At 37.4% G+C, this 26,106-nt stretch overlaps 2 protein-coding genes and 10 non-coding genes across 19 annotated transcripts in view; all 12 read right to left on the bottom strand.

Annotated features, from left to right (window-relative positions):
• Positions 1-1,204: 1,204 nt before the first annotated feature.
• Positions 1,205-11,253, bottom strand: vps37a (VPS37A subunit of ESCRT-I). 2 transcript variants are annotated; one of them, XM_042485896.2, is made up of 13 exons: positions 11,157-11,253; positions 10,726-10,887; positions 8,753-8,827; positions 8,230-8,347; positions 6,840-6,943; positions 6,161-6,377; positions 5,479-5,549; positions 5,163-5,290; positions 4,999-5,057; positions 4,825-4,893; positions 3,914-4,057; positions 3,726-3,814; positions 1,205-3,543 (listed from the first exon to the last, which is right to left on the bottom strand). In XM_042485896.2, exons 2-12 carry the CDS (start codon positions 10,833-10,835, stop codon positions 3,734-3,736), a joined length of 1,176 nt encoding a protein of 391 aa, XP_042341830.1. In that variant the 5' UTR covers positions 10,836-10,887; positions 11,157-11,253; the 3' UTR covers positions 1,205-3,543; positions 3,726-3,733. The 2 variants fall into 2 exon arrangements, with proteins under 2 accessions (XP_042341830.1, XP_042341831.1); XM_042485897.2 differs by having other exon boundaries at positions 6,161-6,374; positions 10,726-11,206.
• Positions 11,254-13,071: 1,818 nt separating this feature from the next.
• On the bottom strand, positions 13,072-13,287 carry LOC148189935 (small nucleolar RNA U3). The gene has a single exon (XR_015776299.1). It is a non-coding gene; the product is annotated as a small nucleolar RNA U3 (small nucleolar RNA).
• Positions 13,288-14,550: 1,263 nt separating this feature from the next.
• Positions 14,551-14,764, bottom strand: LOC148189934 (small nucleolar RNA U3). The gene has a single exon (XR_015776301.1). It is a non-coding gene; the product is annotated as a small nucleolar RNA U3 (small nucleolar RNA).
• Positions 14,765-15,414: 650 nt separating this feature from the next.
• On the bottom strand, positions 15,415-15,630 carry LOC121940571 (small nucleolar RNA U3). Its single transcript, XR_006105650.2, has one exon. It is a non-coding gene; the product is annotated as a small nucleolar RNA U3 (small nucleolar RNA).
• Positions 15,631-16,522: 892 nt separating this feature from the next.
• Positions 16,523-16,736, bottom strand: LOC121940596 (small nucleolar RNA U3). Its single transcript, XR_015776302.1, has one exon. It is a non-coding gene; the product is annotated as a small nucleolar RNA U3 (small nucleolar RNA).
• Positions 16,737-17,383: 647 nt separating this feature from the next.
• Positions 17,384-17,599, bottom strand: LOC121940592 (small nucleolar RNA U3). The gene has a single exon (XR_015776298.1). It is a non-coding gene; the product is annotated as a small nucleolar RNA U3 (small nucleolar RNA).
• An 878-nt stretch (positions 17,600-18,477) lies between these two features.
• Positions 18,478-18,691, bottom strand: LOC121940551 (small nucleolar RNA U3). Its single transcript, XR_015776300.1, has one exon. It is a non-coding gene; the product is annotated as a small nucleolar RNA U3 (small nucleolar RNA).
• A 656-nt stretch (positions 18,692-19,347) lies between these two features.
• On the bottom strand, positions 19,348-19,563 carry LOC148189933 (small nucleolar RNA U3). Its single transcript, XR_015776297.1, has one exon. It is a non-coding gene; the product is annotated as a small nucleolar RNA U3 (small nucleolar RNA).
• Positions 19,564-21,099: 1,536 nt separating this feature from the next.
• LOC148189932 (small nucleolar RNA U3) lies at positions 21,100-21,314 on the bottom strand. Its single transcript, XR_015776304.1, has one exon. It is a non-coding gene; the product is annotated as a small nucleolar RNA U3 (small nucleolar RNA).
• Positions 21,315-21,995: 681 nt separating this feature from the next.
• LOC121940100 (small nucleolar RNA U3) lies at positions 21,996-22,210 on the bottom strand. The gene has a single exon (XR_015776303.1). It is a non-coding gene; the product is annotated as a small nucleolar RNA U3 (small nucleolar RNA).
• Positions 22,211-22,888: 678 nt separating this feature from the next.
• Positions 22,889-23,103, bottom strand: LOC121942710 (small nucleolar RNA U3). The gene has a single exon (XR_006105825.2). It is a non-coding gene; the product is annotated as a small nucleolar RNA U3 (small nucleolar RNA).
• A 1,311-nt stretch (positions 23,104-24,414) lies between these two features.
• LOC121942575 (mitochondrial calcium uptake 3a) overlaps positions 24,415-26,106 on the bottom strand; it is a 37,725-nt gene continuing 36,033 nt past the window's right edge. For 6 of the 7 annotated variants that reach the window (XM_088075670.1, XM_042485823.2, XM_042485825.2 and 3 more), the window contains one exon: positions 24,415-26,020. In XM_088075670.1, the coding sequence (XP_087931796.1) occupies positions 25,922-26,020 (99 nt within the window). In that variant the 3' untranslated portion in view covers positions 24,415-25,921. Of the gene's footprint in view, positions 26,024-26,106 lie in introns of all 7 variants that reach the window. The other variant, XM_088075671.1, reaches the window with a different exon arrangement.

Raw genomic sequence — 26,106 nt, 5'->3', positions numbered from 1 at the left:
CAATTTCTCTCCTTACACTGAACAGCATATCGGTGTTGTAAGCTGAATTTCACCCATACTTATATTCACAGCAATGTAAATTTAACATCTTGACAATTGTTATTCGATTTGTTGTTACAGTGCTCCAAAACAAGGTTCCTGCAGGGTCCTTCCTGCCAAGTTAGATTTAAGACTTTTTAAGACTCTTTTTTTTCTCAATACCACTTACAATAAAGCTTAAGACCAAAATTGAATAAGCTCAGTTTTATATTGCCCAAATGGTTATTGTAATATAAAACATGGCAGTTTGTTTTTTGTTTTTTGTTTTTTTTGGTCCACTAAAAAAGTTATCTACATCAGATGTTGAATGAGACATGGAAGACGTTGGACATTTAATATATTACCACAATGGTATTTATATGGTTTACCAACAGAAGTGGGAAATATCTAGCATTTCTGACTGGTTTTCTTTGTGATTTTGTATTTCTCACTCTGCGTGTAAGATTTCACTGCTTGAATTCCCATCATGATGAGTTTAGGAGGATGAATTTGTGAATTCATCCTCCTAAACTTCCTAAAATTCACCTCTTGACCAGTCCTTTAGTAAATGAACTCAAAAAGTATGAATGTATGCAAAGAGAGTGACGATGATGTCATGTTAACGCAGAGGTTAGTCACTGCTGAGACCATCAGGACTCATACAGTCTCTGACAGTAGTCTGGAAAGATTACGTGTTAGTTTGGTTAGGTCGCTGAGTTCAGGCTCTGTGGCTGCTGATGCATTGTCTTAATTTTCCATACAACAATAAAACCTGCTGAGCAGGAAAATTTTCCCATCGGCCCTGTGTGCATGTGCGCCTCTGCAGCTCCTGCCTGTAGTTAACCTGACACAGCTGTGTGTAGTGAGTAGAATATATGGAGCTCAGACATACGGTAGATAATAAAATGCTGATGAGGACAAGTATAATACAACTGTAATGATCAATTTTCCATGTTAAAGGAAAAATATCCTCCATGATTACTTTATGGTATCACCTAATATCTTGTAAAACATATATAACTGAACATTAAGGCCTTTTGTGACGTGTAATAAATTAAAGTCTATAAAGATGTAAATGCATCCAGTATGACACCATTCCTGTTATGATCTTATTAATGATTCAATGGTGCCCAACAAGCTCAGAGTGCTGATGATGATTGTCAAACAGCAAGTAAAGCAAACAAGATTTATTCTAAATGCTTTATTACTCTAACAAATTAAATAAGAACATATAATACAAGGTGTCTGAGTCTTTGATTACAATAAAGCCTATTATTAACATTTAAATACAGTATCCAATGTCATCGAGGTTTACTGCAGCATTTAACCTAATACTCCTCAACTTTATCCCAAATCTTCTGAGGCTCTTCACCACAAATTTCAAGTTGAAAAAAGGTGTCCAAAAAAAAGTCGGGTTATCATAACAGTGCTCATCGTGATCAGTGTGTTTACAAGTACACAAATAACTCAATTTGTGTAAAAACGCACAGAATCAAGGTGAAGGTGTGATTCAACCGTTTGTATGTTTTACTGTTCTCTGATTTTCAGATAACTTCAGTTAACATAACGTGTTTGTTAAACTGCTCAGTGTCTGTAATAGTTCGTGTTAACATGTATTATTATGAACCCCACAAACCTAATACTGCAATTCAAAAAACTGACCAGGACGCACGCTTGTTATATGGATTGCGTTGCGTTTGATTTACGGTGTTGACATTACGAGAATGAGAGAAGTGCTTTGGAAAGTGTAATCGAATGATAAAATAATTGTGTAAACACACTGATACCGAGGCTGCGTTCAAGACATTACTTAAAGGGATAGTTCTGATTTTTGAAATGGGGTCGTATGGCGCACTTATCCATGGACAGTGTATCACAAATAGGAGAGTTGGCAGGCCCCCAGTTTGGAGAAGCAGGCTAGAGTCCGACACAAAAATTTAATCAATGTATTGCTGTGGAGGGGTCAGCCACGAAACGTATCTAAGCCACCTAAAAAAAAAAAAAGTTCAAATCAGTTTAAATGTACGCTGTATAGAGAGTGTTTTCACCACTTTACCTTTCTGTCAGACAGCCTGTTCCAACAGGCATCTATGCTCTTATCAAAGCCACCAGACTTCATTGTAAAAAAACAGTCATTTTTTGTTTGCTGAACACAGGAGCTGCTGGTGTACTGCTGCTTCGATCAGTTGGTTAGTTTGTGTTACTGTGTGACTTTGGTTAATCCAAACATCACCCCTTTAAACCCCAAAGTCACACAATAATAGAAACAAATTAACCGTTTTAAGCACTAGAAGACCAGCAGCTCGTGTGATCAGCAATGTTAAATCACTGTTTTTCTCAATGGAGTTTGGCTTTGAAGAGAGCGTTACAACAGCTTCATTTTCCTGTTGGAAATCACTGTCTGACACGAAGGTAAAGCCGTGAAAATATTCTTAATATAGCATACACTACAACTGATATATAAAACTGGTATTTTTTTTAGTTGGCTAAAATCTGTTTTGTTGCTGACCCATCCACAGCAGTTCTTTGCTTAGCTTCCATGTCAGACTTCAGCCTGCTTCTCAAAGTTGGGGTCTACCGACTGATATCGCTCTATGTAACATACTGTCCATGCATGAGTACCCAATAGAAGCCCACTTTAGGGGGAAACCCAACAACTTGAATAAGAATCAGCCACTGTCTGAAATTCATATGTTGTTTAAATCTTAAGCTCTGCTGACAACACTGCCCCGTCCTTGCTTCATTTTTTTTGTTTTTTGTTTTTGTTGGAGGATCCCAAATTTGTCATGTTATGTTACAAATTGGGAATGCATTCGACAGATTATCTTTACTAGTTGAAGTGCCACTGCCACTGCTGAGTTTCATGTAAATGTCTGGAACAAGCAGCTCAATGTAAACAGTAGATTTGCAATGCAAAGGTTGTTGTCCTGTCTGTCCAGTAGGACCTTTCTCCAAAAATTAAGCAGGGACTTTAACAATGATCTCAGATGGTAAGTACAGACACCAACATTAGCATTTTAACAATCATTTTAAAGTTACATTTACTTTCTCACTGCATGGAAAAAAGTAAAATTGGGAGTCCTGACCTAAACAATCACCATCCACTCTGATTGGGTGCAGATGTTGCTCTTATTGAGCAAAGTGACATAAACCCAGGAAATAAACTTTCATCACTGTCAAGTCAAAACTGGACAAACTGTATGTGCAACAGAAATTATCCACAGTGTTGTCAATCCCTAGTAATGTTTTTGGAAAAGCGATGCGTGTGTTACTCTTTCTTCCTGTTGTGGCCTCTTGTGGTGATCCAATAGCTTCTCCATCTTGCTGTCACAATTTCAACTTGAACAGTATTTTTAGCTCAGATCCGGGCACAGTGGGCTTCTTTGTTTTGTTTTTTTAGCCCATCTTTGCTATCATCGCCTTCTTATTTCTCCAAAGTGCCCATAGTTGACTCTGTGTGCTTTTCGTCCCATCAAATGTCTTTTTCCATTTAGTTGGCAGCAGTTGGCTGAGAAAACACCAAACCTAATGACCAAAGAAGAAGAAGAGACGACGATGACAAATCAGTTTTCTCTTATGAAAATGAAGGAAACCATGAGGGCTGCCTGTTGTGAAACGGTCAGCTGAGCATCACCAGTTCCCCTCAACAAAGACAAAATTTACTGTCTGAGTGACTTGAAATGACTGTTCGTGTGTGTGTGTTGTACCTTGTGTTCTAGTGGCTGGTAGGAAACTGTCCATGTGTGTTGATGGACTGTTGCAGCTTTTCCTCTTTGGCCCTTCTGCTGTGGCAAAGCTGTGGAAAGACACAAAAACAGTCAACACACATTCTTCTTAAAATGTTGTATAACGCACTTGTTATCACATTCATACTCCATGATGAAGCACTTCTCACCGTTCTCTTCTCCATGAAGCTGGTCAGGAATTCGTCGATGTCTGTTCGTCCCTCCAGGAAGTTTTCAGCCGTCTCCTCTGACTCCTCCTCGGCCTGGTGGGCTGCAACTTTTAACCGTGCCTGTAGTGTACTAAGACTGCAACTCTAGTGGGGGATAATAGACAAAACAGTATTTCAAGACATGTTTAACAATGCTTGGGTGAAGTGTCTTTGAACTACATAATATTTCCTCCCATAGATTTTAGATTTTTTTTTTGACAAGGTGAAAACAAAGTAGACTTCTTGCCTCTTCAGCAGCACTACGGTTAAAGCTGTAACCATATACAAATAACTATTGTTATATTTGCTGAAATGGCCAATAGATTCACACAGTATCAAATGAGACAAATGAAAAGAATCTCGGTCCTCTGCTTCCTCATATTGCTTCTTGCAGCATTTGGAAAAATCCACGACATGAGAACGTAAACAACAAATCAGAGAGAAAGGGGTTTCCATCAGAGCTGTCTATCATGTCAGTCACTGCACTTGAACTGCAGTCAAACTGTCAAATGCAGCGCTCATCAAATATGAATAAAGATCTGTTATTGCATTGCCAGTTTCTCGCCTCAAATGCTTTCAGAAACATATTTTAATGTTCTGCTTGGCTGTAAAATGAAAACTAAGTAACTCGACTGCCATGTTGGAGGCAGTTGAGTGAAAACTAAGCATTTTATTCCATTCAGAAATGCTTAACTTAAATTTAAAGGACTATGAGTAGATTCTGGGGGACTCCTACTATTCAAGGAAAGACCCAAATGACTCAAAATGGTCAAAATTCAACCAAAAAGATCAGCAGCTGTAATCCAAAAAGGTGAATCTGCACTTAAAACCTGTTATCAACCAAACCATAGTATGATGATATGGCTGCCCACCTCACTGAGTTCATGCTGTCTCTGCATCCTCGTCTCAAAGGCCGACTTCATCTGAGTCAACTGTTCGTACTGTCAAAGGACAAAAACAAAGTCACAATCTGCTGGACAATACCATGAGTTTGTTGTGTGTCTGTTTAAGACAGGGAGCAAAAGGGCTTAGATGTAAGATCTGACCTTGTAGAGCATTTCTTGTCTTTTTCCCTCCAGCTGTGGCTCCATCTGAAGATTTTTCTCTGAAAATGACAAACAGAGGCACAAATCTTTGTAAATCTCAAGTTCAAATTCTCTTTTACGACTGACCATAAAGACCTTTGGTGCAGCGGCAAAAAGGAACTTACTAGCCATGTCCACTATGTTGGTGACGAGCTCTTCTTTATCACTGGTGACCTGTTTCAGTTGTGGCAAACTCACAAAGAACTCCAGCAACACATCCTCGTTGTCAGACATGTCAGACAGCTGGCTCAGACTAGGGAGGACACAGCAGAGGTGGCAGACACAGATACATTTAAAGCAGGAAGTCAGAACGAGATTTATTATAGGCACTAAAGAAATGTTTTCCCTTTTCTAAAACCCACATTATAACACGCTTAAAAATTTGACAATTAATAAAATATAAAATATAATCTAAATTGAGAATATTTGGGAATACTTTACTTCAAGTCACAGAGTTCAGGAAAAGACTCAGGAATATCAGGCATCTTGTACATGTGTCCGTTCAGTCCAGCCTGTAACAGAAAACAGCAATATGAGCAAGTGACGTTCTTCAGTCACTAAATCGGTCTGAAACTGAGCAATCAGTTGCTGTGAAAGATCTAGAAATGAAAACTTTGCTTGGAAAATCCTGGGTAGTCAGACTGTCAGTGTTGAGATGTTGTTCTACCTCTTGCTTTTAGCAGTCATTACCTCCACCGAGGTGGTTTGGTTTGTTTGTTTGTCAGCAAGATTTCAGAAAAACTATGGGACCAAATTTTCATGAAACTTAGTAGAGGGGGGGTGACATGGGCCAAGGAAGAAACCATTACATTCTGGAGCAGATCTGAATCACAAAGCAGATACACTAAGGCATGAGGCCTTGGTACGAGTCTGTGCTCTCTGAGTGCCCTTCTAATTTTTTTTAAAATCTAAGTCGATGAACTGATATTTGTTTTTTAAAGCACTGAAGCTGGGGAAAGCTCCTCTTTGTTCAATCATACCAAGCTGTTCACAAACACTTCATGCATATATCAACTTTATTTCCTAAAAATGTAGAGTTCATATTATAGTCCTCTGTGTTAGTGAGTGTGTTTTGGACGGATGTTATCGACACATTTGTGGACATTTTCCATAATCAGTGCACCTGGGAGTCTCCAGTAGGAACAGGCAGTGGCAAGTCAGAAATGAGTCCATATGGGGCTGGAGCTCGAGGCGGTCCATGAGCACTATCGACCCCTGGGTGAGGCATGGGAGCAGGGCCCGGACCAGGAGGCGGCGTGTGACTGGGGCCCACATGGCGAGGGCCGTAATGGTAAGCTTGGGTGGGGTAAGGAGCCATGCTTGACGGCTTGTACATACTGCTGGGGAAATGTGGGGGGAAATAAAATTACTTCACTCAAACATAACAAAGACAACACATGATCATGGCAAGAAAAACATGTTTTTTTCAAGCTTTGTCAGTTTCTGTCATTATTTTATTTACCAGCCTCATTGTAAGGAGGAATGAGGAAAGCACAGTACAGAACTGTCCTAGTCGTGACTATTTATGCAAAGGTACACAGCCTCAAACATGTTTCAAGAAATTAAGTTTTACACAATATCTTTAAAAGGGAAAAGAAAAAACATGTCAGAGTTCCAAAGAATGGCCCTAAATTCCCATTTGAATTATCAATTGATCTTTATTGCTACTTTCTTCCTGCATTGCCCCAATAAAAACATGATGGCAAAAATACTGGTTGCAGAACACTGAACTTTTGGTTGTAATGAAGTGTAATGAGAGAGTACTGAGAGACGAGTGTCCGTGAATATAAGAGGAAACTCACTATGGAAAGCCAGCAGCACCACTGGACATCAAGGCAGGAGGACTCTTCCAAAACTCGTCCAGCAGACTCTGAATGACCTTACCCAGATCTGAGTGCATCCCAAACTACAACACACACACAACAACAGTGGAAATACTTAACTTGAAGTTAAATACAATAAATAAATTGTAATAACTGAGAAGAGAGGGGGAAGAAAAGAAACAGGAAAACAAATACATCAGGTTGATGCTTTTACAGGCTATTGGAACAAATCAGGAAAGAGTTGGACAAAAATGTTTAAATGTAGCTGTATGTAATCAGATTTCTACCCCTATCTCTGTTTTAAACTATGTTGGGTTAAGCTGCCCAGTTATGATCAGGTTTTATTTTTTTGGAATACGCCATTCATGGATTTGAACATGGTGGTGTCGTGGTTAGCACTGTTGCCTCACAGCAGGGTCCCGGGTTGGGATGAGGTGCAGTCCATGGGCGGGGGCCCTTCTGTGTGGAGTTTGCATGTTCTCCCCGTGCCTGCGTGGGTTCTCTCCGGGGTCTCCAGCTTCCTCTCACAGTCCAAAGACATGCAGGTCAGGTTGATTGGTGACTCTAAACTGCCCTTAGGTGTGACTGTGAGTGTGAAAGGTTGTCTGTCTATATGTGTCGGCCCTGCGATAGTCTGGCAACATGTCCAGGGTGTACTGCGCCCTCCGTCCAATGACAGCTGGGGTTGGCCTAAACACCCCCCGAACCTTACAAGGACAATTGGGATAGTGGCTCAGATGACGAGGGGTCAAACTGATGCTGGGCAGATAAAAACCTGCATAATAATGGAATTATGAATACAAGAAATGACAAAAACAAAGTATGTTTTTCCTAATAAAACAGAGAATGTGGACTGAGTACGCAGAGAGAAGAAAGCCTCTGTGCTGAGACACGTTTTACTTTTCTACTCACATGTGCCTACATCTTTCAAAGACCTACTGTTCGACTGCTGAAACTAATTTACTTTGAGTCATTTATTCCAGTTTTAGTTTTGAGATTGAAATCATTTGGATACATCTTTGCTTTCATCACACCATACGGCTTCCACAGTGATACTGGCCCTAATAACATAGCACACTATCAAATGTGGTTACCAATAACAACGTTGTAAACACACAGCAAGAGAGATTGTGTCACTAACAGTCAGTAGTCATGAAAAGAGTACAAGAGAAGAGAAATAAAAGCAGACATCTGTTTTTGTGTGCACATTAGCGTACTGCACTGTCATCTGCCCAGCTTACAAACAGGCCAATGGTGGCTTTCATGAATATTCTATAATGCAGATCTGGAAAAACACCAACCACTTGATCTCCTTGAACTACTTCAGCATTCTTAAAAACACCTCATGAAAGCCCACACAACTACTTACATTAGTGATGAGGGGGCTAGTGATCATGGTGCCATTATTGCTGTCGACTAAGTGATGACCAACGGGGGGGTAGACACTAACCACCGGCTTCTCCTGAGGGAACTGAGGAGGCAGCAGGCTAGGGGAAAGAGAGAGATTCAGCCTTTAGAAATCACAGTCACAGCATGAATAACATGCTATAAAATATGTGATAATAGTATATCAACATTGTCATCTGGTATTATGGTAGAGTAATTTACATTTGTCCCTATATAGCCAAGCTCTATGTTCTGAAAATTAGAAACCTTAGTACCACTAGAGTGTATGTGGTGAAGTTTTTTTTTACTAACAGCTCCCAGGAGCATAAAGGAGTTTCAATTCATGCTATGGGGAAGAAAACCAATAAGACGTGTTGTTTGATTGCTTAGCGATCTTTCCTGCTTTTCTTGCCTTTCTTCTCTGACGTTCTTGTTAAAATATGGAACGCTGGGGGCGCTTTACAACCAAAGTCAGTCACTGACTGTATGCACAAAGATGTACTCACATATTAACACTAATGGTGGAGTTGTTGACTGTGAATGGTATTCTGTACTCGACATCCTTCTGGATCTCTGCAAGGCTGTTGAGAAACAGAAAAAACATAATCAGTAATCCTGCTTGCGCAATCATGATCAGCACATTTAGAAAACGTATTGTGCATCTACAATCAATGTTTATGAACATTCTGGAGAAGGACAGATTCATAAAGAGAGGCCATTAATGCCCATTCCCAACTGATAACTCTACTTCATAACAAAACAAAGTCTGACAGCAAATATACTGTAATGCTGATCTACGGGTGGGCAATATATCAATTGTGCTCCGTGTATTGCGGCTGTTTTCATCAGCGTCTATAAAATGACTGTATCAGGAACACAAGTATGAGTAGTTACGACATTTTTTAAATCATTTTACTATATTAAAACAGCCCTTATTTATTTTTTTAATTGTATTTTATTTAGCTTTAGTAAAACTGCACCTTATTTAACTTTATTACAACAGTACTTTATAATTACAGTAGTATATTTCATTTTGTCATAAAAGTACTTTATATAATAACTTATTTTAAGAGTACTTTATTTAACATTATTATAACAGTACTGTATTTAACTGTTTTTCCTGACAGTATTTTATTTGACTTTTTTATGACTACTTTATTTAACTTTATGGTAACAGTAGTATATTTAGTAATTAAGTCTTTTATTCAACTACAGTAGTTTAAGTTAGATATCAGAGCATTGATATTAATATTGTTTGAAGCCATACAACCTTGAAAATAACACAATATTATTTTTAGGCTGGAACACCCAGCCCTGGGCTGATCCCAGTATCTATTTGTCTCGGTGCCAAGTCCATAACTTAATGGTTTTTGACAGCTGCAAAGAAACAAAATGGTTTGTAGTATTGATATTGGTCCCAAATTTAATATCAGATTTGTAAATAATCTATACCTCACAGTATACCTAACAACAGCCAGCCCAACAAGAGGGCTACATGTTAAGAAAGTACTGGTCCTGCATGCTTTTATTTACAATTTACAAAAAATGTGAATTATCATCTCCCATCCATGTACTCCTTAACGTCACTGCCATGCGACTAACAGCATTCACCACAGCACATTTAGCCTTCATGGCTTCTGCAATCCCACGAACTTTACATCTGTTGGAGAAGCATGTTTCCTTCTGCGTGTAATCGCATGTTTTGTCACAGGCACACTTCACATCAGGAGAGAGATTCCTGTCATTTAATGCATCTGGCTGACAAGAAATTAACTAAGAGAACAGTCTGTTAATGCTGTCTATTTATGTCTGACTGAGTACTAAGATAAAAACAAACTGTCTGTGAGATTGAGCTCCTTAGTAAACAAAGGCTATTAATACTTTAATCTCCACATCTAATTAGCTAGCTGCTCCTAAAACTATATGCGTGACACTCTGGCGAGGTAAACACCGGAATGATCACAGGACTGGGCCAGCGGGCTACAACTCGTGTCATCAATCCTAAAAATAGGCTCTGTAACTGTCACTTGATTAGCTAGTCAGCTAACGCAGCGCCCAGGCAAATCACATATAGCTAGTTAGCTACGATGATAGATTAGCAAACATTAGCTGCTCAACGACCACGCTGAGGCGTGTCAAACCAGTGGCTGTGGGTTCACGTAGAATCGCGTGAATCGCTTTGACACATTTTCAGAGTCGCAAGGACAAATGTACGAAAAATGAAGCTGTATTTGTTAGCCTAGCTTACTAGCTCTGACCTAACGTTAACTGTGAGCCAGGTGGCTAGCTATGCTAAGTAAACATCAGCTGTGTGTGTGTTAACCCAGAAAACATGTTTCAGTAAACAACGTTAATAAAGTGAATAAAAAAACATTGTTGTGACCATATTCTGAGTTTGAATAAAAACAGACTTATGTTTAACGAGCTAATCAGCAGCACCGGGGTCTGGTTTTGTGGGGCCGGTTGCCGTCCACGTTACCTGGGGTGAGCGGCTTTGAGTGACTCGATCTGCCGCTGTCTTTGTTGCTGGAGGCTGTTGAGAGGAGGGAGAGGTCCGGAGCCTTTGGACAGGGGGAAAAGCCAGTTCATCCTCTCCTGGCGACACCGCGGACTGAAGTTGGTGACAGAGTGCAAAGGCCGACTACAGACGAAGATGAAATGGAAGAGAAAGTGAGAATGAAAAGCACACGGTGTGCAGATATGTGATGCTAACCCCTGTTAGCTGCTCGACTCCGTTTGCTGTCCACACGGTTTTTTATTTACTCTGTTACGTTACAAAGTCAGATGACATATCCTCGTGAGTCGAATAAAATGTCAATCCCGCTCTATCTCCAAGACTTAATATGTAAATTCAGCATTGTCGTTATTATTATTGAGGCGAGAGATAAATATAGCAGAGAAGACGACAACCTTGCGAGTAAGCAGAAGAAGCTTGATCAACTTATTTACGTATGACGTCAATTCTACGTAAAGCGCAACTTCCTGTTTTTCTACCCATGGATTTTTTGCCCCCCCCCTTACCTGATGTTTTCTATATGTTCGTTTTTTCAATAAAACACTTTTTTAATTTTTTCTTTTTTACAGTTTCCTTGTTTTTCTATTGTTTCTAAAATAGAAACAGTTAGACAAAAAAGTGAATTATTTTAATACACCTCAAATGACACATAACAAAAGTAACAGCCAGTGCTGATGATTATATTTCCACAGAAAACCTACTTTTCTGGACCTCCAAAAGACCATCAAATCAAATTTGGTTACTTATTGTTGCAGTTTACTTTTGGTGGTATAATGACTATATATTATTTCCTATATTGCCTGTATTTTTGTAGTATATATACAGTCGTTTGTTTGTTGTAATTTCTATTTTTTCCCCATTAATGTATAAAAAGAACTCACACAACATTCCTCTTTTTTTTAAGCAAAAGTTGAAATCACGTATTACGTAATAATTTGAGATAACCAGAGAAATCATGGCCTGTACAAGTTGAAGAGAAGTAGCAGGGCAATTAAAGACTGATGTGAGAATAACTGCTAATCTAATCAAAGGGGATATTACATTAAGCTTTGGTTTATTCGCATCATGCAGACAGGACCTCTTCTGTGGGGACAGTGTTGGGTTGAATGAGAGACCTTTAACCCCACAAAACAAGGCACAACAGTGGAAGGCAAAGGAGGTAAATGTGACCAGCTGACAGCTGACTGAGCACTTCATTCAGAAAATAAAGGACGACTGAGCCTGCTGTTTTTGGACTTTTGGCACACATTCAACCTCTGCACCTCAGTAAATTGGGGAAAAAAAACTAAATCAATAGATGTCAGTCAAGCACAGCCTGTCATAGGCGAAGTCAAAGTCCTGGGAGGAGGTCAGATTAGTCATGTGAAAACATCTGTGTGAGCGTAACATAGGGAGGGGCTTTTGAACAATGCACATTTTTCATAGTCAACATTTTGACATGTCACTGTAGGAAAAGCACAGGTGTAAATAATCCAATCAATTATGGTGAGATTCCATTTAGCTGAGTCAGTTTTAAGGTTCCTGGTATTGTGCATGCTGGCTCACTGTCACTCTGTTGCAGTTTACAAAGACATTTGAATAGCACAGAGCAATCAGTGATGGGATTAGTGATACCTGTGTTTTTCCTACGATGACAACTCAAAAATGTGCTGAGTAGAGATGGCAATTTCGACACCGAAGATTGAACTGTTTCAAAACATTTCATCACTTCCAGCTTCAGCACATATCTCGAGACATGTTTCGAAACATCATGTGATCGGTACCAAACCCGGACAGATTAAGTCTCTGTTAATGAATGAAACCATTGAAGTGTTCTACAAACTAACTATAGCATACAGAAGACCAATGTCGTTAGGTCACATAGCTAATAATGATATGAAATAGTTATCATATCCTACAAGAACTAAATCAATAGCAGTTTGATTTGATTTGACACCTATTGAACGATAAATGTGTGTAATGCAAGCTTCTACCAGTAGATGGCAATGTAGAACAAACAGGTTTTAAACAAGTTTCAATATGTTTCAAAGCAATGGTGTTAAAAGACAAGCAAAGTGTTAAAACGTTTCAGCGTTTCGAATTTGCCATCTCTAGTTTTTCCTACTATGACAGATCAAGAATGTGTTAGGGACTATCACGCTACTTTGTCAGACAATGGAGTGCATGTTGAATTTCTATGATTCACATGTGTAGACATAGTAAGAACAACAAAACACTATACAAAGTTTGAGAAATTTTAAGTGTACAGTTAAAATTAACTCTCTAAAAACAAAGGTAATTTAGCTTTTTATAGAAAAACAGACATCTGCTTCCACTCTGATCATATTCCCTTCATCTATGCTCCACAAGGAAGCAAAGAACAATCATCAAGGACAGAGAGCACGTGAGGAGAATCACCATTCTCTGTCCACTTCACGCTCAGAAAGAAATATCGCAACTCATCATCGTGGTTAGCGAGACCAAACACTTTAGAAACACATTTCTCAAGTCAACAACTATAGAAATGATCCCTGAAAGTATAGTCTTAACTCACCTGGGAGTTAAAATGGCATCTGATTCACAGAAAACTTACTTTCACTGAGGGTTCCTCACTGCCATTAATCAAGCGGTCTAGTTGTTGTGTCTCTGCAGCTAATCCCTGCATGACTGACAGCACACACATGCAGAAGAGAGAAGCAGCACTGAGTGACGATATAGAAAAAGCAACAAAAGTATCACAGAAAGAAAGTGGTTCAAATAATGGCAAGAGAAAAGACTAAATTCTCTCACTGTTTGGAAAAAGAAAAGTTGCGTATGTCACAATAGAAATTCATAATACAGAGAAATTAGGTTATTGGGTTCATTTCTTTCATCTGATCTGTTTTTTTTTATTACCATGAGAAACTAAGTAACTTCTCTGGCTGCATTTAAATACAGTATTTACAATGTAAGGTCTCACTTCATTTTAACACTCACTGTACCTCATGTTTTCACTGGACTTGGAAAACACGGCTTCAAATACATTGCTGCACACACATGGAATGAACTCCTAAAAGTGTTTGTTACATTCACTTATTCCATTTGAACATTTTAAAGGTTGCTCTTTTACAGTCACAGTCACAATTGTAGTCGCTTCTCTTAAGTGTAAATATGTGTAAAATGCATTTGTCATTGTTTGAATTGTATGTTATTTTTGTGCATAGATCTCTCTTAAGAAATTCAGATCTCCATAAGAAAACCTGTTTAAATGAAGGATTAAATAAAGTCCTCCACAAATAAAATGTTTTGACTCATGAGAAAAAACCTTGTTTTTTTAAGACTAAACTGAACAACTCAATGTGATTTTCAGATACTTTTTTACTGTAATAATTCTGCCTCTGCCTTATTATTTCCAGCACTAAGCTATTTTTGGACAATATTCTACTTGATAGTTGGCCCTGATAGTGAAGTATAAAATGGACACCTCTGTCAAAGTTGATGTCTGAACAAATGTTCGAGATATCTTTACTTATAGAGACAAACGTTGTTTTGAGATCAAAGTAATTTATAGACACTTTCTTACTGTAATATTTCTGTTTCAGCCTAATTATTTTCTACAATAAAAGAGGCATACTGCATTTTCAGCCTAAGATCAACTTAACAAACGGCATTAATGATTAACTGACAAACTGTCGATTATATCTCAATCAAACCCTACAACCAACAAATGATCTGTTTGTATTCTCACAAATCCATGAAAAACTCTTAGACTGCTTTAAAGCAAATCATTTGATTAACGTATTCTTTTCATTTATCTACATGAAAGCTGCTTCCACTCTGATCATATTCCCTCCATCAATGCTCCACAAGAGGCAAAGAACAATCATCAATGACAGAGAGCATATGATGCAAACATTACTCTCTGTCAACTTCACGCTCAGAAGGAAATATCACATCTCATCATCGTGGTTAGCGAGACCAAACACTTTAGAAACACATTTCTCAAGTCAGTAACTATAGAAATGATCCCTGAAAGTATAGTCTTAACTTGACTGTGGGTGAAAACTGCACCTGATTCACATGAAAGTGATTGTCACTCAGGGTTCAGAGGTACAGAAGATAATCATTGTGTGCTTCAGAGGACTCGGGTAAGTAAATCTATAAACAACAATAAGAACAGATGAAAAGACTCTTCTCTCACTGACTGGGCAAAGAAAAGATGTGTTCATGTCCCGATAAACATTCATAATACCGCAAAATCTGATATTTATTTCATTTCTTTAAACTGGTCTGTTTTTCAATTACAGAACATCAAGTCCTGCAGAGGTGATCATAATAATATAATCATAATAACTGACTCAAGAGAAAACCTCACTTTTAAGAAGACTAAAATGGACACTTCAGTGTGATTTTTCAGACACTGCCTGTATGTAGTTATGTTTTTTTTAGTTGGATTTTGTTTTTTATTATAAAGGAAGCATTATGTAATTCATGTACAAGAATCTCCTTGATGAATGACCTGAATTATAAAATAATTATTTGCTAATTCAATTCTTGTCTTAAAACAAATAAAGTTTTATCATCATTAAACTGTGGCAAAGTCTTCATTTCACAATTTAAGTGTTAACTTAAGTTCATACTTAAGCCAAGGGAGCTTGTTTTTATGTTTATTTTAGTTTTTAAATGTGTACTGTTCCCACTCTGATCATATTCTCTTCCTCTGTGCTCCACAAGGAAGCAAAGAACGGTCATCAATGACAGAGAGCATATGAACTGAATCATTACTCTCTGTCCGCTTCACGCTCAGAAGAGAATATCACGACTCATCATCGTGGTTAGCGAGACCAAACACTTTAGAAACACATTTCTCAAGTCAGTAACTATAGAAATGATCCCTGAAAGTATAGTCTTAGTTTGTCTGAGGGTGAAAACTGCAGCTCATTCACAGGAGAATCACTCTCACTGAGGGTTCCTCCTGCCATGAACTCCTCCAGTCGCCGCATCTTTCGCCAGAAATATTGTCATTAGTATTGTAAATGCACATTGGTTCCAAATATTGGTTATCGGTTATCGGTCTCATTAACTACTAATAATCACTATCTACCCTGAAAAACCAATATCCGTCAACCCCTACTATTAAGACTTATTGGACGTTATTTTATTATTTTCCTATGACATACTGCATAACAGCACTGACATTAAATGTAGGTCTTTGGAACAGAAGTATTTAAGATGTAATTATAACACAGGCCTCTACAACTTTAACTGCACATAGATGAGACTTTAATAATGGATATCAGTGAGTGGCTGTGGTGTTCAGACTCCAGTCTTACAAGCCGCTATATCTGCCAAAACATCTGGTGTCAGTACTTTTTCCATCATTCATAGTATTTCTGTCATTCATGCCAGCTAACAACAAGTATTGGAGAATATACAGCAATTAAAGAGTACATATTATTTCATATCCTAATTATTTGTTTTTTTCACATAAATAAAATGTTAAAGTCATGAGACAAACGTTTTGAGATCAAAGTAATTTATAGACACTTTCTTACTGTAATATTTCTGTTTCAGCCTAATTATTTTCTACAATAAAAGAGGCATACTGCATTTTCAGCCTAAGATCAACTTAACAAACGGCATTAATGATTAACTGACAAACTGTCGATTACATCTCAATCAAACCCTACAACCAACAAATGATCTGTTTGTATTCTCACAAATCCATGAAAAACTCTTAGACTGCTTTAAAGCAAAACATCTGATTAACATATTCTTTTCATTTATCTACATGAAAGCTGCTTCCACTCTGATCATATTCCCTCCATCAATGCTCCACAAGAGGCAAAGAACAATCATCAATGACAGAGAGCATATGACGCAAACATTACTCTCTGTCAACTTCACGCTCAGAAGGAAATATCACATCTCATCATCGTGGTTAGCGAGACCAAACACTTTAGAAACACATTTCTCAAGTCAGTAACTATAGAAATGATCCCTGAAAGTATAGTCTTAACTTGACTGTGGGTGAAAACTGCACCTGATTCACATGAAAGTGATTGTCACTCAGGGTTCAGAGGTACAGAAGATAATCATTGTGTGCTTCAGAGGACTCGGGTAAGTAAATCTATAAACAACAATAAGAACAGATGAAAAGACTCTTCTCTCACTGACTGGGCAAAGAAAAGATGTGTTCATGTCCCAATCGACATTCATAATACCGCAAAATCTGATATTTATTTCATTTCTTTAAACTGGTCTGTTTTTCAATTACAGAGCATCAAGTCCTGCAGAGGTGATCATAATAATATAATCATAATAACTGACTCAAGAGAAAACCTCACTTTTAAGAAGACTAAAATGGACACTTCAGTGTGATTTTTCAGACACTGCCTGTATGTAGTTATGTTTTTTCAGTTGGATTTTTTTTTATTATGAAGGAAGCATTATGTAATTCATGTACAAGAATCTCCTTGATGAATGACCTGAATTATAAAATAATTATTTGCTAATTCAATTCTTGTCTTAAAACAAATAAAGTTTTATCATCATTAAACTGTGGCAAAGTCTTCATTTCACAATTTAAGTGTTAACTTAAGTTCATACTTAAGACAAAGGAGCTTGTTTTTATGTTTATTTTAGTTTTTAAATGTGCATTGTTCCCACTCTGATCATATTCTCTTCCTCTGTGCTCCACAAGGAAGCAAAGAACGGTCATCAATGACAGAGAGCATATGAACTGAATCATTACTCTCTGTCCGCTTCACGCTCAGAAGAGAATATCACGACTCATCATCGTGGTTAGCGAGACCAAACACTTTAGAAACACATTTCTCAAGTCAGTAACTATAGAAATGATCCCTGAAAGTATAGTCTTAGTTTGTCTGAGGGTGAAAACTGCAGCTCATTCACAGGAGAATCACTCTCACTGAGGGTTCCTCCTGCCATGAACTCCTCCAGTCGCCGCATCTTTCGCCAGAAATATTGTCATTAGTATTGTAAATGTACATTGGTTCCAAATATCGGTCTCATTAATTACTAATAATCACTATCTACCCTGAAAAACCAATATCCGTCAACCCCTACTATTAAGACTTATTGGACGTTATTTTATTATTTTCCTATGACATACTGCATAACAGCACTGACATTAAATGTAGGTCTTTGGAACAGAAGTATTTAAGATGTAATTATAACACAGGCCTCTACAACTTTAACTGCACATAGATGAGACTTTAATAATGGATAACAGTGAGCGGCTGTGGTGTTCAGACTCAAGTCTTACAAGCCGCTATATCTGCCAAAACATCTGGTGTCAGTACTTTTTCCATCATTCATAGTATTTCTGTCATTCATGCCAGCTAACAACAAGTATTGGAGAATACACAGCAATTAAAGAGTACATATTATTTCATATCCTAATTATTTGTTTTTTTCACATAAATAAAATGTTAAAGTCATGAGACAAACGTTTTGAAATCAAAGTGATTTATAGACACTTTCTTACTGTAATATTTCTGTTTCAGCCTAATTATTTTCTACAATAAAAGAGGCATACTGCATTTTCAGCCTAAGATCAACTTAACAAACGGCATTAATGATTAACTGACATAGTGTTGATTACATCTCAATCAAACCCTACAATCAACAAATGATCTGTTTGTGTCCTCACAAATTCATGAAAAACTTTTAGACTGCTTTAAAGCAAAACATTTGATTAACATATTCTTTTCATTTATCTACATGAAAGCTGCTTCCACTCTGATCATATTCCCTCCATCAATGCTCCACAAGAGGCAAAGAACAATCATCAATGACAGAGAGCATATGATGCAAACATTACTCTCTGTCAACTTCACGCTCAGAAGGAAATATCACATCTCATCATCGTGGTTAGCGAGACCAAACACTTTAGAAACACATTTCTCAAGTCAGTAACTATAGAAATGATCCCTGAAAGTATAGTCTTAACTTGACTGTGGGTGAAAACTGCACCTGATTCACATGAAAGTGATTGTCACTCAGGGTTCAGAGGTACAGAAGATAATCATTGTGTGCTTCAGAGGACTCGGGTAAGTAAATCTATAAACAACAATAAGAACAGATGAAAAGACTCTTCTCTCACTGACTGGGCAAAGAAAAGATGTGTTCATGTCCCGATAAACATTCATAATACCGCAAAATCTGATATTTATTTCATTTCTTTAAACTGGTCTGTTTTTCAATTACAGAACATCAAGTCCTGCAGAGGTGATCATAATAATATAATCATAATAACTGACTCAAGAGAAAACCTCACTTTTAAGAAGACTAAAATGGACACTTCAGTGTGATTTTTCAGACACTGCCTGTATGTAGTTATGTTTTTTCAGTTGGATTTTTTTTTTATTATAAAGGAAGCATTATGTAATTCATGTACAAGAATCTCCTTGATGAATGACCTGAATTATAAAATAATTATTTGCTGATTAAATTCTTGTCTTAACACAAATAAAGTTTTATCATTGTTGAACTGTGGCAAAGTCTTAATTTCACAATTTAAGTGTTAAATGCACTTAAGTTCATACTTAAGTAAGCAAAAGAGCTTGTTTTTATGTTTATATTAGTTTTTAAATGTGTATTGTTCCCACTCTGATCATATTCTCTTCCTCTGTGCTCCACAAGGAAGCAAAGAACGGTCATCAATGACAGAGAGCATATGAACTGAATCATTACTCTCTGTCCGCTTCACGCTCAGAAGAGAATATCACGACTCATCATCGTGGTTAGCGAGACCAAACACTTTAGAAACACATTTCTCAAGTCAGTAACTATAGAAATGATCCCTGAAAGTATAGTCTTAGTTTGTCTGAGGGTGAAAACTGCAGCTCATTCACAGGAGAATCACTCTCACTGAGGGTTCCTCCTGCCATGAACTCCTCCAGTTGCCGCGTCTTGTCCAGTCTGGTTTTTTTGAAAATGACAGCACAGACAACCACTGTATGACTGTGACGAGCACAGCTGTGACACAAACGTGAGAGAGGCAATACTGAGCTAAAGAAAATGCTTTTATAGAAGGTGTTAAGAATGTAGGTGACAGAGCAAGAAAAGAGGAGTTACAGAAAGTTTAGCTGAAGTTCAAAATACTGACAAGACAAAAGTTTATCCTTCTGACTGAAAATAGTCACACAGGTTATGATAAAGGCCCAGTTTACATTCAAGACAGTAAATGTGATGTTTTTCACACTTGTTTTAACGTTAGTCATCTTTACACACGTGTTTTTTTAAGTAGACTGCATGTACTGTGGAGCCTGGTGTTAAGACACTTATTTGTCCTCATAACAGGGTTTCAGTTATTTTTTCTACTGTAACACTTGCATTACTTAAAGCAGTTTATGTCTGACAGGAGGACAGGCTCATGTGAAGACTAAAATATATGTGACAGATGAACACTGAGCAAACACTTCCCTGCTCAGCAATGTTGTAACTGTCAGGCCTTCTACACTATTATGTAACAATGAAACAGGCTCATTTAAGTAATATCATAATGTGAATCATGAAAAATGTTAATATTGATGACACTGGGCCTAAACTACACCCACACACATACATTTGTATTAAGCTAGAAAAAAAACAATATATTGAGTCGGGGTGGACAGGTTATTGGCTTGGCTTATTATCAGGGCAATAAAATTAATTTTAAAAAAGTATGCGTATTACACTCATCAAACACCAGGGAAGGACGTCTACAATACATTCAAAGAAAGTGTAAGCATTTTCATTGAACTTAATGAAAAAGTTGCTGGGAACTTGCTGTATATAATGTTGAATGTTTCGGTTTTGATAAAGCATTTGCTAAGGCATTTATACAAAGTTTTGTGTTGGAGTTTATGATATTCGAAGTTCTAAATTTCTACAGAAATATTTTCATTAGTATTGTAAATGCATATTGGTTCCAAATATTGGTTATCGGTCTCATTAGCTACTAATAATCGCTATCTGCCCTGAAAAACCAATATCCGTCAACCACTACTATTAAGACTTATTGGACGTTATTTTATTATTTTCCTATGACATACTGCATAATAGCACTGACATTAAATGTAGGTCTTTGGAACAGAAGTATTTAAGATGTAATCATAACACAGGCCTCTACAACTTTAACTGCACATAGATGAGACTTTAATAATGGATATCAGTGAGTGGCTGTGGTGTTCAGACTCCAGTCTTACAAGCCGCTATATCTGCCAAACTATCTGGTGTCAGTGTTTTCTACATCATTCATAGTGTTTCTGTCATTCATGCCAGCTAACAACAAGTATTGGAGAATACACAGCAATTAACAGGCACATGTTACTCCATATTTTAATTTATAGTTTTTCTTCACATACATTTGCTACCACTCTGATCATATTCTCTTCCTCTGTGCTCCACAAGAAGCAAAGAACGGTCATCAATGACAGAGAGCATATGAACTGAATCATTACTCTCTGTCCGCTTCACGCTCAGAAGAGAATATCACGACTCATCATCGTGGTTAGCGAGACCAAACACTTTAGAAACACATTTCTCAAGTCAGTAACTATAGAAATGATCCCTGAAAGTATAGTCTTAGTGTATCATTGTGTGAAAACAGGATGCCATTCGCAGGAAGATCATTCTCACTCGTGGTTCCTCTCACATAAGCCCAAAACTCTCATTGATTGAGCAGTAAACAAAGTGTCAGTAAACCACGCCAATAAGATTATAATGTAAATTGCAACTAAAGGTGCTGGTTTTAAATTTACATTCAGCTCCATAACACCCACAATGCTTTGCGAAGTGAGTCACAGATATATTCATATCAGTTCCAAATATCGGTTATCGGTCTCATTAACTACTAATAATCACTATCTGCCCTGAAAAACCAATATCTGTCAACCCCTACTATTAAGACTTATTGGACGTTATTTTATTATTTTCCTATGACATACTGCATAACAGCACCAACATTTAATGTAGGTCTTCCAAACGAAAGTTTAAAAAATGTAATCATAACACAGGCCTCTACAACTTTAACTGCACATAGATGAGACTTTAATAATGGATATCAGTGAGTGGCTGTGGTGTTCAGACTCCAGTCTTAACAGGCTGCTGTGACTCCCTAAATATCTGGTGACTCTACCTTTTCCGTTATCAATAATACTTCTGTTATACATACAAACCACTACAAAGTAGTGGCAATTATGCAATTATTGACAAGCATCTACCATTTTTCATTTGAAATTAGTCATTTTTTTTCACATACATTTGCTACCACTCTGATCATATTCTCTTCCTCTGTGCTCCACAAGAAGCAAAGAACGGTCATCAATGACAGAGAGCATATGAACTGAATCATTACTCTCTGTCCGCTTCACGCTCAGAAGAGAATATCACGACTCATCATCGTGGTTAGCGAGACCAAACACTTTAGAAACACATTTCTCAAGTCAGTAACTATAGAAATGATCCCTGAAAGTATAGTCTTAGTGTATCACAGTGTGGAAACAGGATGCCATTCGCAGGAAGATCATTCTCACTCATGGTTCCTCTCACATAAGCCCAAAACTCTCATTGATTGAGCAGTAAAACAAGTGTCAGTGAAACATGCCAATAAGATTATAATGTAAATTGCAACTAAAGGTGCTGATTAAAAGTTTACATTCGGCTCCATAACACCAACAATGCTTTGCGAAGTGAGTCACAGATATATACATATCAGTTCCAAATATCGGTTATCGGTCTTATTAACTACTAATAATCGCTATCTGCCCTGAAAAACCAATATCCGTCAACCCCTTCTATTAAGACTTATTGGACGTTATTTCATTATTTTCCTATGACATACTGCACAACAGCACCGCCATTTAATGTAGGTCTTAAAACAGAAGTATTTAAGATGTAATCATAACACAGGCCTCTACAACTTTAACTGCACATAGATGAGACTTTAATAATGGATATCAGTGAGTGGCTGTGGTGTTCAGACTCCAGTCTTACAAGCCGCTATATCTGCCAAACTATCTGGTGTCAGTGTTTTCTACATCATTCATAGTGTTTCTGTCATTCATGCCAGCTAACAACAAGTATTGGAGAATACACAGCAATTAACAGGCACATGTTATTCCATACTTTAATTTATAGTTTTTTTTCACATACATTTGCTACCACTCTGATCATATTCTCTTCCTCTGTGCTCCACAAGAAGCAAAGAACGGTCATCAATGACAGAGAGCATATGAACTGAATCATTACTCTCTGTCCGCTTCACGCTCAGAAGAGAATATCACGACTCATCATCGTGGTTAGCGAGACCAAACACTTTAGAAACACATTTCTCAAGTCAGTAACTATAGAAATGATCCCTGAAAGTATAGTCTTAGCGTATTACTGTGTGGAAACAGGATGCCATTCGCAGAAAGATCATTCTCACTCGTGGTTCCTCTCACATAAGCCCAAAACTCTCATCGATCGAGCAGTATACAAAGTGTCAGTAAACCACGCCAATAAGATTATAATGTAAGCTGCAACTAAAGGTGCTGATTAAAAGTTTACGTTCAACTCCAAAACACCCACAATGCTTTGCGAAGTGAGCAACAGACGCGTTTTCCATATTTGCTGTTTTTAACGAGCTGTACGCCTTCAAAAATGACCGAATTGATTGGAAAATTCACCACATATCAAAAGAGACTACGTTTCGAGTATTTAAGATTGTTAAATTTGAGTTTGAACAGTTTACAACAGATGCAAGCGGAGTGGTGCGTCGTTTATAGAATTCCTGACAGACTTCAATAACAAGGAAATACAGTTCCGTTTACAACCCTAACACCAGATCCGCCGCATTTTAAGGGTTTCCAGATACGTCACCTTAAAAAGTTAAAACGTTGACAACTGACAGGCAGGCAAAATAAGTAGTTTACACCAGCTAATAGCTACATCTTGTGGAAATGTATGCAAAATCGACATTCATATTCACGGTAACATGATGCCCGTCTTCAGTTTTGCCGTTTAACCTACAGTTGTTTCCCTGCGACACACGGGGTCAGCATTTCATTAGCTAACAATTTGATCGACGAGAACTGTTAAAAACATTAGAAAATATAGTTTAAACAGATAAATATTATGTCGTAAGAGTACTTTTTTTTACGTTTAACAACAGATAACAATCATACATCCACGAAAACACGGTTGAACTTTCTGGAAAAACTAATTAGTTTTGACGTTGACGTTGGTTCAAGTTACGTCTGTCTGTCTGGAGTTTAATGACGACGCCAAATTACATTATTTTAATTTCTTCGCTTCAGAAGTTCTATAAATTACAGATAAACCGAGGAAACACACATTGTCAGAAATAAATAGAAATAAGGTCACTGCGAAAAAGAGAAAACAGACCCGATAATGTCCGTAGCCAGCATAATACTAACCAGTAACGTTAGTTAACGTTAGCACTTTCAAGCTCAGGTGTTCAACACCTTTCTCTCAATGCCTCATTAGTAACGATATTGTAACACAACTTACCGATGTAGTTAGCAGCTTCGGGACTGTAACACCCACTTTTCATTTGCTAATGAACACAAAACACCAAAATCCAGGTGTAAAGTTAACCAGACATGTCCGTGCTTGTCGCTTAAAAACGGGTTGTGTAATGCCCTTTCGTTGCGCATGCTCAGTGAATACCACGGCTCTCGCCTGTTCTTTTAAAATAGTTTATTCACGCATGCAAAAATAATTGACCAGATATACCGACGTGACAAATACATGAATTATTGCAAACAATTTCAGAATAACTTACAATATGAGAACTACGACCCACCATTCCTCACACATCTAGACGTCTTCTTTCATTTCAATATAGTCAAAATATACTCCATATTTCACACCAATACACTCAAAAAATTATACTTAATGTTTCATAATATCTTACAACATATTAAAAAAAGGCGATTAATCAGAGATAGTGCATCTAATGTAATCAACCCACACGTTTTGCAGATCTGTTACTTTTAAAGCTACACAGTGATGAATTACTTGCGGAGAAAAGTCTGGTTTGCTATGTAATATTTTCAGATGAGAAAGGAAATGGAAAGAAGGCACCTATGTAGATATCTGTGTCTAAACATATATATTGCCATACATGCAACTAAGACACAAATCAGGTAAAGACATTAAGGATTCAGTCATGTCAAGTTTTGAAATTACAATGACAATATTACAAAATAATCTCTTTCCTTCCTTTTATGTTTTATGCCATCACATCCAGGTCAAAGCCATCCCCAGTGCTTTTGTAATATCAGGATTATATAGCATCCTAACTTTAGTGATAGTGTTTATATACTCTCTCAGTGCAATAAAAAGAAACAACTATGATGGCTAAATGAAATCAAACAAAATTTAAGTAAAGACGCTACAATGAATTATGCAGCAAAATAAAAGCACACCTTCATTTAATTCTACAGTTTCAGTGTTTCACTGTAGGTTAACATATTATTCTATATTACAGCTATTTATTGTATAAGGATTATATTATCAAATAGTTTACAGTTATTTAATGACTCTTGTGCTCTTCCAGCTGTTACAGTTTGTAGTGTAGTAGTTTAACTGGGTATTCCTACTTAAAAAAGGCATATTTTATAGCTCTGATAAATAATTGAAAACATTATTAAGTAAAAACATATGGTTGGTAGAGCTTCAAAAATGCTGTGACTTGCTTAAATATATCTATAGAATATTGTTATAGATGAAAACCTGACATTACTGGGCTGCTCAGAATAATTTAGCTAATTAACCCTTTTTAAAAATGTAATTAAAATCAATTATATATTTACTCAAACTATAAATAATCATTAATTGCAGTTCTACTGACTGTTTTGAGGGTGGCATGCTTGGACATTGAAGATATTTTCTAATCTAATTCTGTATCTAATTCTTCTGTTTTTTTAATACACTGTAAATAATACTTGTCATCATGTCAAGATGACTAGAAAAAACAGAACCAAAACAGGAGTGATGGTGCTCATTATGATCATACGGAGCATCAGTCAGCTGTGTGCAGGCATGCTTGTAGTTATTATTAACTTTGGAGGTCCATTCGAGATCTGTGCTTGAGAACACAATATTGTTTACTCAGGTCACTGAGACCATTTTGATTTATTCCATCATCAGACCTCTTCCTTCATCTCTTTTCCTTCTCTCTCCTCCTCTATGGCTTCTCCTTGTAGCTCCTCCAGAGCTGGTGCACCTGTCTTCTGGCCTCAGAGCGAACACAGCCAGAGAAGGAGGTATGGTGCCGGCCCTTCACCTGGTAAACACGGAGCAAACGGAGGCATAGTCATGCTGGGGATCAGAAGTCAGACCTGTTAACTGTGTGTTACTATATCTCTGTTT

Source organism: Plectropomus leopardus, chromosome 3, assembly GCF_026936395.1.
Source record: "Plectropomus leopardus strain MGB_pleo_1.0 chromosome 3, ASM2693639v1, whole genome shotgun sequence".
Classification (NCBI taxonomy): domain Eukaryota; kingdom Metazoa; phylum Chordata; class Actinopteri; order Perciformes; family Serranidae; genus Plectropomus; species Plectropomus leopardus.
The sequence above is the reverse complement of the archived record's forward strand: the minus strand, read 5'-3'. Positions and strand labels throughout refer to the sequence as shown.

What these genes read in the sequence shown, in the direction of transcription:
- vps37a (XM_042485896.2), bottom strand. Translation starts at nt 10,835, where the DNA reads ATGAACTGGCTTTTCCCCCTGTCCAAAGGCTCCGGACCTCTCCCTCCT. An exon ending in TCCACCATTAGTGTTAATAT is followed by an intron (nt 8,348 to 8,752) that starts GTGAGTACATCT and finishes TCTTTCCCCTAG; the next exon opens with CCTGCTGCCTCCTCAGTTCC. An exon ending in GCTTCATGGAGAAGAGAACG is followed by an intron (nt 3,815 to 3,913) that starts GTGAGAAGTGCT and finishes GTCTTTCCACAG; the next exon opens with CTTTGCCACAGCAGAAGGGC.